Consider the following 13,884-nt stretch of genomic DNA (forward strand, 5'->3'; position numbering starts at 1 on the left):
CTATTATTTATTGAACAGTAAAACTCCCACTTCCTGCCATAAGAGGCAAAGCTTTGCAGTGAAACTCTGGAACCGGCCTGGTGATAGTGACTGAACAAATTAGTGGTCATAATTCACAGTAAAGAGTTAAATGGTAAATCTGAAATGGAAATGCTAAATACAGTATGCAGTACAAAAGAGAGTCGAAGTTCAATATGGACTATAATTCCACCGTGAGATTCCTGAGGTGATATAAATGACTTAAACCTTTGTGGTTTATTGTGTCTGGAATGGTTTTATATTGCAGGCTTGTAACAGAATCTAAACCTGCTTTACTTAAACACAAAAAAAATTCTAGCATGCAAAACAAACAGGATGTGTTTTTATTTGTACCTAATAACCCTCTACAAACCAATCAGGAAGCAATGCTGAAATAGTGGCCCATCAAGTAAAATAACCTATAGCACATTTACATTAACCATTTAGTGCCAATATAACATAAGGTGGTTCTTAGCAGACAAAGTGCTCCGGGACTCTACCCCGGGTGAAGGGCGCTATATAAATACAAGTTTTTGTAGTGATTGTGGCAATATACTGGTATCGCAAGTATAAAAATGTGACGGCTTATAGTATTCATATCAATTTAACCACTGGAACATATAAAAGTAGGATGTGAGGTCTCTTTACGCAGATGTGATGGTCTGCAGCCCTGGTCTTTCTGTGTCTGCAGAATAAATGTTGAAAAGGGAGGTGGATAGATACTTGGGAAGTAAGTGTGTTAAGGACGTGGAGAAAACGGTGATGATGTAAAATTAAAAAGATAGAACTTCCCATAAATCATCTTATACATTGATAAAGTAGATTTGTTCCTATAGGCTTTTATCCTGTGACATGGCTTCAATTCAGTGCTCAGTGATAAGCCTCACATTGGATGAGCCTCATATCGGGTAGAAATGAGGCTAATGAGCCCTCTTTAGAGTGAGAGCCTTTGCTTAGAACCATGCTGTTCATTTCAGATTGCTGGTCTGTGTGCCTATTAAAACCTTGTAGTGCACATGATAACATAATTTTCATTCATACGGCAATCTGTATTAAAGCATGCCAGCCCATCAGCACCTCAGAAATGGGCCCATTTCCAACTAGTTTACCTTGGCACCGCTTCATTAATTTATTTCCAGTTCCCATTTGACTCCATGGCTGAGAGTCGGCGTCTCTGTGTGTGGTGACTGTAAATGGGAATAAATATTGTGCCCTACGGGATACTTTTGAAGTTCAATGTCACATGATTCATAGATTCCAATGGTTTGACGTTTCTTGTATTCCATGCTTGATCCTGAGCACAGTGGTGTAATTGTATGGAGCTGCCCCTCCCACACCTGACAAGACTACTCTAGTCATCGGGAGTGACGAATCATGTATTTTAAAAATCAAAACCTGGTGGGATGATTGGTACTCTTAAAAACAAACAGCGCAGTTCCTTTAAACCCAAACTTAAAATATTCTGTGAAATCTATTCCACTTTGGTGATTATTAGTTTCACTCTGAGCATTTCCTCAATGTTCATGTCTGGGCACATCTAGTTCTGGTGATGGTGGTTGTTGGAGATGGGGGCGGGTGGGAGGGGGGGAGAGGGTTGGATGGAAGGAGTCTTTTATATTGTTGCCAAACGGAGGGACGATCGTCAAGCAGATCTTGAATTCCCAGATAACTAGGACCTCTTCCGTGCTTGCTGGTTGGGTGGGGGAGGAGGCTAGCGAGGATAGCGAAACTCACTGTTACAACTCTCTGGGCCTCCCAACCTCTCCACTCCCAACATTCAGGAACTTGGGGCACACATTTCCGCAGGTCGGTACAAGTGCTGCTCTTAATTTGTGTGCTTCTACTGGGATTTCTCACTGTAGACCCAAGCCAGCTGTGCCAGTAACTTTATCAACCCTCCAGGGTTCCCCTTGTACCTAGTATAGTGTTCATGTTTGAAGGAACAATTAATCCTTCTGTTCTAAACTGAAGAATAGCTTTAAAAATGTGTCAGAAATCATCGGGAGCTTAAGTTTTGGGGTTGGATTATCATAACCTTTAAAGTCATGTAGATAATAGGAAGGACAAAACGATTAGAAAAAAATTGAAATCAGGTTTACTGAGGTGCTTTAGAAGAGTACTATGACAGTTACACTATGACTGTTATTCCAATGTGTTTCACCCAGAAATTACACAGTCAATCCACTTTACAATATATTATGTAAAGCACTGTGAGACATCTCAAACAACCTGATAAAGCACTATATCAAATTCAAGGATTATTATTATTAAAAGGTAATATATGCATCAAATTGAATCTTCCATTTATTATAGAATGCTTCTAGCTAAATCGGGGAAATGGGGGCACTTCTGCTATTCTCGTCACAAAGATCCAAACCAGATATAATCAATTTCCTAAGTAAATTCTTATGCTGCCTTTTATTAAGGATTCCATAAACGCCTTTCCTTTTTTCTCCCCATAGGTGTTGGTACATCTTGAATCACTCAGGTCCCACATGGATTAGATTGCCTAGATCCAGCACAACCAGACAGGAAAAGATGTTGACATTGCTGACGGGACATTTATTTTCAACCCGATGCTTCGCAAAGCGAGTTGGTTTAGAACTCTTAAAATAGACGATTGCATTTCTTTCTTATTGGTAAAGAATAAAAGTTCCCCATCGTGCTCAGAAGATTTAAAGAAACAATACACTGAATAAAAGCCATTGGGAGTCGGTGTCCAAACTCTTTCAGCATTTTAACCATGTAATCTACTTAAATCCTTCACTTTGAGATTCCAATATGTTCCTGCCTGGCCCAAAATCTAATGCAGCCTTTCAAGTCTAGAGAACCACATGGTTATCAGGAAATTTCATTTAAACCTTGCTCTGTCACATCTGTTAACTTTTAGCGATTCAGACATAAATATAGTAGTTAAAGCAGTCACAGACTAAAATTATATTCTAAGACTTCAGAAGATAATAAAACGTGATAAACCTTCCCCTTTGATGTAACATCCCATTTAAGGAAATACTCTCTGTTGTAGCCTCGTCAGGAAGAATTCTTTTTAATATAGAGACTCTCTTTCTCTTACATCTCTCTCCCTCTCTCTCCTACAGTGCTTATATTAAACAGCCTTCAGACTAGTGGCCAAGTTAATTCTATAAATTTACCTGTGAGGCCCACAGAGCTTGCAACTCAGCGGAAGTCAGATTCTTCGGAAATTTGGAATCAATGAAACTCACCCCCCAAAAAACTGGATTTTTTTAAACATAGGTTTCTAAATTTATAATGTTTATCATGGCAAAGGGAACCATCTGACTGCTGGCAGACACTTATACAGCAAGTTATAGAGCCAGAAATGTGTATGTGTGCTCATTTGGGTTACTTGAGTGCATGTGGCTAAATCATGCATGTATGTAATGCTGCTGGGAAAGTTTTTTTTTAAAAAAAATGACCACAAAGAGTTTCTGAATCATTTAAACTCGCGCAGAAAACATGTCGCTTCAACTCGCACTGTGCTTCTACTTTCATTTGTATATTTATTTTTCAGGCAAGTTGAAATAACCCATCAGCTTTTTAATCTTTACATTGTTCCTAGTGCTTTCACTAGACATGACGCATTGTTTGCAAGACCTCCCTGTCAGGTTGATTTCCCGGTAGAGACGAAACACTCTACCTGAGTTATTACAGGATATTCAAGAGTGTATCTCACTTGACTGTTTTCTACTCCTCTGCAGATCTCTGTCTCACCCCTACAGCCAGTTCAATAGGAAGCTGTTCTGCTTGATCTGACACAGAACTACTGCAAAGGTGCAGTGGTTTCAAAGTCATGACTTTATCCACTGGACTTCCTTGATTTCAGCACCGTTGACTGTTTGGTTGGGCTGAGAGCACAGGCTGCCTGTGGCGTTGAGAGAAATGTGCAATGGAAGACTGTTCAGACACCGTTTACATTGCTGCCTGTGAAGGTGTGAGCTAAACGGGAGATGGGTAAAGAGGGGCAGAAGTTACACTACATCTGTTGTCCTGTTGTCATCATACATTGCATTTTCACAAACATCATTAGTATAAATCTAACTCGATAGTTTTAAAAATCAGGAAATGAATTTTGCTGAACGCTGGTCACTTTCAGTCAGATAATTATTACTTTTGTTGTAAAATGAGCAGTTGGTAAACTTTTCCTGTTGTAACTATTGTGATTTCACTTCATCGAGTCTCCCAGTCTTCCTCAGTCTTTGCTACTTCAATCGTGCAAGTGATAAAGTATATATATATATATGACGGCAATTCTATTAATAAAGGTTGGGACTGTTGTAAATGAGAGATTTGCACGCCTTAAACATGAAAGAACCCCGTTCTGCCTACAGTCTTTCACATTAAACTGCTGACCACCCAGAGAGAGGCCTGTGGGACTAACCTTAAGGGACTTTACAGAATGTCCTAAAAGTTTTATCAGTTGTGACCTTGATTTTCTGAGGATTTGGAAAAATCGCAGGCGAGTTTTACAAAATGTTTCCTTTTAGGACTCTAGTTCTAGAGTGAAGACGTGATTCTTTTCATTGGGTCATAATTATAAGATCTAAATCCAAGTCACTGATTTTGGGGGGGAAGGAGGGGTGGTGTGGCAATAACAGGAAATAAACTTTCTGTCAAGTGCCTTTGATGTTGGAATTGAGGCTCGTCAAGTGAGTACCTTTAGGATTATGACAATAACATACAATTTGTGTGATCATACCTAACCCGAGCCTTCAAGCAGTGGCAGATCCAGAACATGTATAAAGCTAACTAGCTTTTGCTGCAAAGGGTGATGGAGTCATTTCTATTTCACTTCAGTAAAGGTGAAGTACTGTAGCAGAAATGCAGGTAAAAATGCAGACCTCGGCTGATTTGGATCAATGGATCAGTGAGGAAATGTGGTGTACTGAACCGAATGGGTGGCCTGAGTTTTGATGCGCTGTGGTTTTACTGACTGTTGATGTCAGTTTGGGTGACAGTGTTAGAGAGTACAGTTTGGTTCAGTCGCCATGAGCTAAGAATCTTCCTCTGCTGTAATCTACCATTTTCTCCCTTGCCCTTTGCATCCCAGAGGTAAGCCAACTTGCTCCTCTGAATCTCCTCCAGCAGGTATAAATGTCACCTTGTGGTCAGGCTGTATGCTATGCTGTGATGAGGATTTCAGGAATATTAAATTCTCCAAATTGATTCATTGGTTCCTCAACAGTACTTGTGGAATATTCTCAATGCAAAGTTAATAGCAGAATGGAAGGAATTAGTCTGGAATTGAGTTGGAGAAAGGTTGAATAGAAATAACAACTTTTAATTGTACAGTGTATCTATATTCGGTGTGATTTGTGAATAAAGTATGTTGCAGAGGTCTACCTTATTTTCTGTGGAGTTTTGCAGGTCATGAAAAAACTGAGGCAATCAATCTGCCAAGACGCAACTTGAAATGGGAAAGAAGATAAGATAATAAGTGTAACTAGAAAGAAGTTGGGGAGGGCATTTGCGAGTTTACTAAATGTCCTTATACTTGTGTGACCTTACTGGATCCGGGCTTTTGTAGTGATTGGACATTTTGGAAACATCTTTGCAAGTTAGATGTTGGAACCTTGTTCCAGTAGGAATAGTGACTTTGAGTGACAAGCTGCTCAGGGATTCCCATTCAACACATTGTGTTTGGGAGTCAAGCACTCTGCACTCTCTCTGTGTTCCCAAGGCCACCAACTGTTGACGTTTCTCATTATTTTTCCCTCATTAGCCAATTGCCCTACACCTGTTCCAGTTACCCCGAGGAAGGTTCCGACACTGCACTTGTTTGTTTTTCCTCAGCTCAGTGAGTAGAAGGAAGGAAATATCTTTAAATGTGTGGAGTGACTGTTTCTTTATTCGGTAGCCAGCAAATACAGTGTTTTCTGCTAAGGTTGGAGTTTGTACTGATTCGGGGCAGTTATCTACTTCTCCTATCCTCGATTTGCTGGGGGAAATACCACACAAGAATGTGTAGTAGAATAGTAGTGCTAAGCAATATAGCCTTAATGGTGTCCTTTTATCTTTAGAAATGCACATTTTTTGGTGGAGGAAAGGCAACTACAGAAGCTTTTGCATCAATACTGTGGACTCTGATCCCTAAGGGCTTTTAGTTCAGATCTAAGCTTTGACTGTCTTTAAACTGGGCTCGGCTTAATTGACGAATAGGCCAGTGCACAGTGGCAGAGTGCTACCTCTCAGTGGGTGGAGGGAAGGCTTGGGATCACTCGTGTGATTTCTCCCCCCCCACCACCCCCCACCATACACACACACAGACACAAGCACAATAAGTGCTTCCTTTCTGCGATGAATGAGAAAGTGCACCGACCGACCAATCTGTTCTTGTTGCACTTAGCCAGAAATGCTAATTCTTAACTGGGAATATTTGTAGATATGTACAAATAGTGGATTCACTGACATTTTCTAGGGATGCTGCAGCTAGTTTCAAAATGTAATAACCGTTGCATAGTAAAGGTTTCAGGCAGGGGTAGTCAGACTATTATCCAACCTGTACAGCTTCCCAACAGATTCCTTTGATACATTTCATCTACAGCGTTTTACTCCCTAATAATTCAGAGTTCTTTTAATTTCCAGGAATTTGGGCATTTCTTATTTGTGAGCAAACACATTGCATCACAGTTATTTTATAAAAGGACGGCACGCCTCGCATGGAAGCTATTTTTGTCAAATAAGCACTACTTAAATATATTTTTCTTCTTTTACATATGAGCTATTTTTGAATATTTTGCACTATCGTAAAACAGCAGGTTATTGTGTATTACGCACTGCAGACAAAGTAATTTTTTGGGTTTTGTTTTTTTTATAGGGGTCAACTGGTGAATTTGGCAGAGAAGGATACAGTGAAGATCATTATCCTTTGGAAGGTAACTTGTGAGCACTTTATAAAAGGCGCAATGGTTTGTCAGGTTATCCTTTCCTCTCCATTCCTCCTTTAAATCTCCTTGAGTTACTTCCCCTGCCCCCAGCCCCCCACCTCCCCCACCCTCCCGGTTTTGAAATTTGATGAGAAAAGTGCATTTGCATCTCTTTTGCCTGTTGTCTTTATAAAGCAGTAGAAACACTACGTAAGATGCATTAATAGGCAAAGCAGAACTGTGTGGATTGTGAAATCCACAGGTTGGGTAGTCTATTAAACCTTGAGCGCATTTACAAGCAAGGTCACCGGTAGAGGACCTGCAGCAAATTGAAGGACTTATTCTTAACTCCACTCTGCTTCCTATGCTACAGTAGTAAAAGACTTATCACAGCATTAATGTGTAAATTAATCAATGAGACATTTTATAGGGAATACATTACCTTTGTACACATTGCGTTTTTAAAGGAAGTGCTGTTTTAAAAAAAATCCAACAGGAGAATAAAACAGCCTATCCTTAAGTCTAGTAGCTTGGGTGTTAAATGACTTTCACAGCTGTCTAATTGGGTTTGTGTTTTGATAAAGTGTTCAGCTGGGCCCCCTCAATGTTTGCTAAGTCAGCGATGTCATATGGTTGTTAAGTTAGTGACATTGCAGTAAACGTGTATTACCAAACATCTGGATGGCCTGCTTATTGCTGTCTAATTTTTTGTAGCTGTGAATTTTTCTTGTTGCACTTCAGGCAGATACAGGGTCTCAGTCACATTTACTGTATCATGAAGTGAACATTTTGTAGTTATATATGCAAATTACTTCATAATAAAAACTCTGAATGTATCAGAACTCCAGTATACTTCGCACAATCATTTTTTTATTGCTTTGCACAATAACTTTATAGTGACATAAATAGATCACTGTAAACATTTCATTTGGTAGCAATCTATATTGTATATAAAGTGACTGCCTATATTGCAGGAGAGTGAGAACCACCATTAAAATCGAATCCTATTCCCATAACAAGTAGAAAAACTGAGTGCAAACTTAAGTTTACATTTTCCATTGGGTGTTAATGGGAGTCCCAAAAATGTAATGATGGCATTAAATATTTAAATACGATGAGAGAACACTGTATGTATCCATAGGACACTTGATAGAGCTACTTAAGGGAGCTCACTCTATGAGCATACCTATGGTAAGTTGCCATTCCTTCTTGTTAAGTTCATTAGAAATCTCCACTTGTTAACTGAATGGAGGGTGGGGTCTGTTCTCTATCACAGCAAACTGATATTTACATTGATCAGACAAAGTGAGTCAGATGGAAGGGTTTTGCACGAAGAGTAATACAGTATACTTGTGCAATAAGAAACTGGAAAAATCCATTGGGGCAGACAACCGGCAACTGAGTATGTTCCAGGAAAGAGAGAGAATGAAGAATATAGTGAGAAGAGTAACTGGATTGAGAATTATTAAGGGGGCAGGATTGTTGGCTTAATTAACTATTCCTGACCAAAAATTCTTGTGCTTAAACAACTTACCCCAATTTGTGCAGGTGAGACATTAATGCTGTGGCTCATCTTCCGGGAACAGACATAGGGATGCACAGCCAGACAGGTGGAGAATTTTGGGGATAATAACAACAATAATTCTTACATTTGATACAGCGCCTTTTACATTGGGAGGACATCTCAATCTGCCTCACTGCATTTACTGTAAAGCATAGTGATTGTGTACTTTGTAAGTGAATGCAGCAACTTCTTAGCACACAGCAATGTCCTACAAATAGCCAAACAGTGAATGATCAATTTTACCCGGAGGACTATTGGCCAGAATGCTGGGAGAAACTCCCTTTTTTTGTAATAATGCCATGTGATTGTTAAGGTCCATCTGAATAGGCAGATGGAACCTTGGTTTAATGTCTTGTCCAAAAGATGGCACCTGCAACAATGCAGTGCTTCTCCCAGCACTGCACAGGAGTATCAAGAATCCCTGACAAAGTCCCGATATGGGGCTTGAACCCAACAACCTTCTGACTCAGAACTGAGAGTGCTACTAACTGAGCCAATTGGCTACTTGATGCCTGCTTTCAGAACACACTTAAAATGTTGGGAATGAATATTCCACGTTGTAGAATTAATAGGTTGAGGGGTTGAGAAAGCCACAAACCTCTTGGGGATAAAATTGACTTTTAGCCTCAACAGAAGTAAAAACAGGCAAAATTAGAAGTTCCTCCTTCATGCTAAATAGATCCAATTAACTACATGCAAATTTGGTCAGTTGCAAACTAAATTATATCTTATTGAAACAGTATAAATTCTATCTTTTGTTTCCTTGGAGTCCATGTACTATGACGTATAAACTTGTGGATATTCCTCAGAAAGAGCTTATTAATTAGACTTGATATTGAAGGAAAGACTGAATATCTACACAAGAAAATGTACAGTTGCCAAATATGACAACCCTACTGTATTGTACAAAATTATATAAGCTTGCGTAAGCCTGACAGAAATCTTTACTGATAAGAAGGATAACCCCTTCTATTAAATGGATAAAGTATTGCTGTTGAAGGTGTGAGGTGGATTCTCAGGAGACATTTAAGGGAAACCAAAGGAGATATTTTATTGAAAGAAATTTGACCCCGTTGCTGCACAGTTGTATGGGACAGAAAAGTGTGCAGTGGTCCCACCGGTTCTGTCACTAGCTGATACTGAATAATGTTGAATGATAGCAGATCCGCTTAATTTAGGATTTTGAGTTTCTACCATTCAATTTTCACACAAAGCCCTACTCACTGGTGACGATAGAAGCATTAAGAGTGCACTTGAGTGAAGTTTCCTGAGTGAATTCACCTTTTTCTCAGTAAACAGGGATAGACCTCATTCTTTCAACTACAAAATACAGTGTAACAGCAATAGTAAATATTTTGAAGTACTTTGAAACCTTTTGACAATGTGTCAAGCGCAAGGATTATCAGTATCATGACTGAGAATATAAGGAGGACAGTCATTGGGATTTTATTGGCGATATTCATTAATTGTTAACCTCTGAAAATTGCTTTTGCTCAACAAAACACTGGAGAGTGAAACACCATCTCCTCACGGCCATCTGTTTGACTCTGCAGTCCTTTTTTGTAATTTGATGGCCTTCTGAACTCACTGACCCAAATCCGACCTTGTAGAGTCTCAAAATAGGGCTTCCCACCCATTTCATGAAGATTGTAAATTAGACCCCACTTTTAGGATTAAAACTCTAGTTTCAACGAAACTCATTTTTTTTACTGCTACCTTTTGAAAGATTAAATTTCATAAAGTTATGCAGAAATCAGATAAAATGTCAGTCAAATGTACGGCACGATGTCAGTTATCTTAACTGTATAGAAATTCATTAATTCCAAAATCCTAATCATATTTGCTGAAATATGAAACTCTTTACCTTCCAGATGGAATAAAAAAAATCTTTCTGAAGCTCAATGACAAAATATATAACAGCTGTTTTTTTAAAAAAAAGTAAATTAAGCACTGCAGAATAAAGGATGCTGGATTAGAACTTTAATCAGTTTCATAAAAGCTTGATAAAATCCTTTTTTTTATGGTCTTGGATGGCAGAAAGGAAAAGCAGTGGATTCTTGGATTAAGGATTTATTTGGCGAGAGATTGGTGCATTAGTGGTCCTTTTGAACTATAGAATGAACAAAGTAAACATCAAAGCATTGAGCCCTGAGAGCAGAATGTTGACTCAGTGAAACTCCAGCTTAAAGGTTACGACTTCTATCTAGAGTCATGTTTAATAGGACTAGTGTGGAAAGAAACTGTTCATCTCTTAACGGCTCTTACATCCGGTGCCAACGTTTGATTTTACTAGCGTTCTTGCAGAGGATGGAGGAGTTTTATTGTTAGATACAGCTTTTTTTTCTCCACTGCTGCCTTCCTTAATCACACTTCCTGCTCCAGGCAGGACAAAAGGTTCCAGTTACTTGGTTGCTGCCCATGGCACTCTCTGATCAGTCATAGAGTGCTTCTGAAGAACGGAGATGGCACAGCTTTACTTTTCTGCAGATACTCTGCAAATCAGTACAAGATCTGGAGGAAGCTGCCCTTTTGGGGTCAGTCAATTTGAAGCAAATCAAAATGAAAGCCACTTTGGTAGCACGTGATCTATTGCTTAAATTGGTGGAGACTCTTCACTTGCTGTTTTTTTAAGCATTGTTGCTGCAATCATTTCCTCTGAGCTTAGACATGTTCTGTGACAGAAATCCTTTCCATTAGTAATGATGATTTTATACACTATTTTCAATATAATAATAATAATCCTTGCATTTGATATAGCGTCTTACTATGTGTTCAAAACGTCTCAAAGCCCTTCACAGAATATACTGACTGTAAAGTGAATTGACTGTATAGTTTCCAGGCAAAATGATATACATTATGTATAAAACCTGACCAGAGCTCCAGGGCTTCAGCAACTTGTTTACACTATAAACAGCTTGTAATGTATTCATTGAAAAATTATTCAAAATTTGAATATTTATTTCCTTATGTAATGTGGCAACATGAGTTCAAACAAACAACCTTTATGCCTCACTGATGTTGAGCTTGGGGGAGACAAATAAACAGTTGGACTAAAAAATAAATGGGATTTTAGTTTATTGGAAACAACCCAGGAGAAGAATTTGGGGGTTCTAGGTAGATTGATTATTAAAACTGTTAGCACAGCATGGAGTAAAGATAGGAAACAATCTCTTAGGATGTGTACTAAAGGGATACTGAATTACACACAGGAAACGATATACTGAACTTGAACAGACATTGATCTGACTCACTACTAAATACCAGACGCATTTCCTGTCACCGTATTACAATAAGGACATCTCGGTATTGGACAGGGTGTAGTGAAAGACAACCAGATTTGATAGCTGGAATTAGACACAGTGAATTATGAGGAGAGACTGCAGAAACTGGGAATGTTCACACTAAACGGCTCAGGGATTATCTTAATGAAGTATTCTGGATTACAAAGGCATAGATAAATTAAACCCTAATAATATGTTTAGCACGGTAAACAAATGTGGAGCAAGGACATTCGACTCAAGGTCAGAAGACGGAAATGTCATCCTGGCTCAGTTGTTAACAATCTGGCCTACTGAGCCAGAAGGAAGCCCCATGTCAGGACTTTTAAGTTCAAGGTCTAGGCAGACTTTCCAATTCGATGCTGCTGTCATTTAGATGAGATGTTAAACTGAGATCCTGTCTACCTTTTCAGGTGGATATTATAGATCTCCCTGGCACTGTTTTAAAAAGAAGGGAGTCTCTCCCTGACAAACAATCCCCCACCTAAACAAATCGAGCATTCACTTCATGGCTGTTTTGTGGGATATTGCTCTGTGCAAAGTGGCCAACTGTGTTCACTTCTAAATGTGCAGTCGCTACACTTCACAGAAACTGTTGATTGGTTTGAAGTGCTCAATATACAGTATTCACTCATAAGACAGTACTGTCAAATGCAAGGATTCGATCATATTATTTGTTTTGCACAGAAAATGGTGAAAATGTGGAATAAACTACTCAGTGCGATAGATGGTGTGGGCAAACCGGAAATAAGGTTACGTATCTTATTACTATCTGGTTACTCCCGAGGAGTGTGCGCAAGGATGAGAAGGTGATCCCAGGATCAGCCTCAACTCTGGTGCCCCCCTATGGTCACAAAGCTTGTCGACATCTGCTGTTGAGTCTCGCACTAAGAAGAATAGATGTGAGCAACCAGTGGGCAAGAATCCGTATCCAAAAGAGAACAAGGGAGAAAACGTGATGGTGGGGGGGGGGGGAAATCCACACAGGTGAACCGCTGGCTAAGTTCCCTTTTGTTAGATGTTGCAGAATAGTCAAAAATAAAGAATAGAAAAATAAAGATCGAAAATATTTTTGTAATTTAGTTTATTTCAAACTGCTTTTGTTTGTGTGTTTTTCTAAAAGAAAACAGCCAGGGTTCCCAACTTTTATTAGTTCTTATTCGGTTACTCTGGAGGAGTTTGTGTGTGTATGTGGGGGGTGGGGGTGGGGCAGAGAAGTGGGGGGGTGGGGCGACTACAGATACCAGGATCAGGCTCAAAGGCTGATATAAATACACATTTAAAGATTGTCATTGGACGTTGCTGGTGGCAAGTTAAACACTGTACCAAGTGTTGAATTTATGAAACTATCATTTACGGCTGCAGTTCTTTTTTTTATCAAAGGCAGAAAGAAGTTTGTCTTGTCTCCTCAATTTAAAAGTTTAAAAGCGCACTGAAGTATTTGGGCTTTAAAGACACAATTGATCGATCAGTTGTGTGCAAGACATACCGTTCTTGTCTGAAGCCAGTTCAAGTTCAATCAATTGACCTCTCTTTGTACGTATTCCCCCCACCAATGATTTTAAAGTTTTACATGCTGAAAAGCTCAGAGGAATTATTTTACCGATTTATTCTCCACAGAGTTTGTTTTAATGAGTGCTCTTTAAATATCAGATCACAATGGTGAGATCACACAGCTCTAAGTAACCCAGAAGAAGCACGCTGAGAACATTTCTGCTTCAGCTTTGGAGATGGGTGGGGAGAATCTGCTTTGATCTTCAAAAAAAAGTTCTGTTCAATCTTTTGGCTAACATCGAAACTGTGTTTAAATTTTAAGTTAATTAGTAATTCACTTTAATTCTCTCTGATCTGCAGCCAAAATGCATTTTTTTTAGCATGAGAATAGAGCATCAAAGTGTTTCAAGTGAATATGGTCAAGTAAAGCGTTTAATTTGGCAGTTGCTACCTACGGGATAAACAGAGGATAATACTGTACACAGTTGGCAGTGCAAACTCAAGTGATGCACATTGCAGTCAGCACTTCTTGTAAGTTATCTTAGTCAAACCAAGATATTCAGACTAATTTACTCAGCTCCACTTTGCTACCATACCCTGGCAATGCGAAATGTTGGGCAAGTTTCCTTACTCCACATGCCTCTGT

The 13,884-nt window shown here is 39.2% G+C and overlaps 1 protein-coding gene across 3 annotated transcripts in view; it reads left to right on the plus strand.

Annotated features, from left to right (window-relative positions):
• Positions 1-13,884, plus strand: part of nkd1 (NKD inhibitor of WNT signaling pathway 1) — a 52,693-nt gene that overhangs the window by 20,492 nt on the left and 18,317 nt on the right. For all 3 annotated transcript variants that reach the window (XM_042340320.1, XM_042340323.1, XM_042340322.1), the window contains exon 4: positions 6,854-6,911. In XM_042340320.1, coding sequence (XP_042196254.1) covers positions 6,854-6,911 — 58 coding nt within the window. The remainder of the gene's footprint in view (positions 1-6,853; positions 6,912-13,884) is intronic.

The sequence above is a fragment of the Callorhinchus milii genome, unplaced genomic scaffold (genome assembly GCF_018977255.1).
Source record: "Callorhinchus milii isolate IMCB2004 unplaced genomic scaffold, IMCB_Cmil_1.0 Scaffold14, whole genome shotgun sequence".
Taxonomy (NCBI): Eukaryota; Metazoa; Chordata; class Chondrichthyes; order Chimaeriformes; family Callorhinchidae; genus Callorhinchus; species Callorhinchus milii.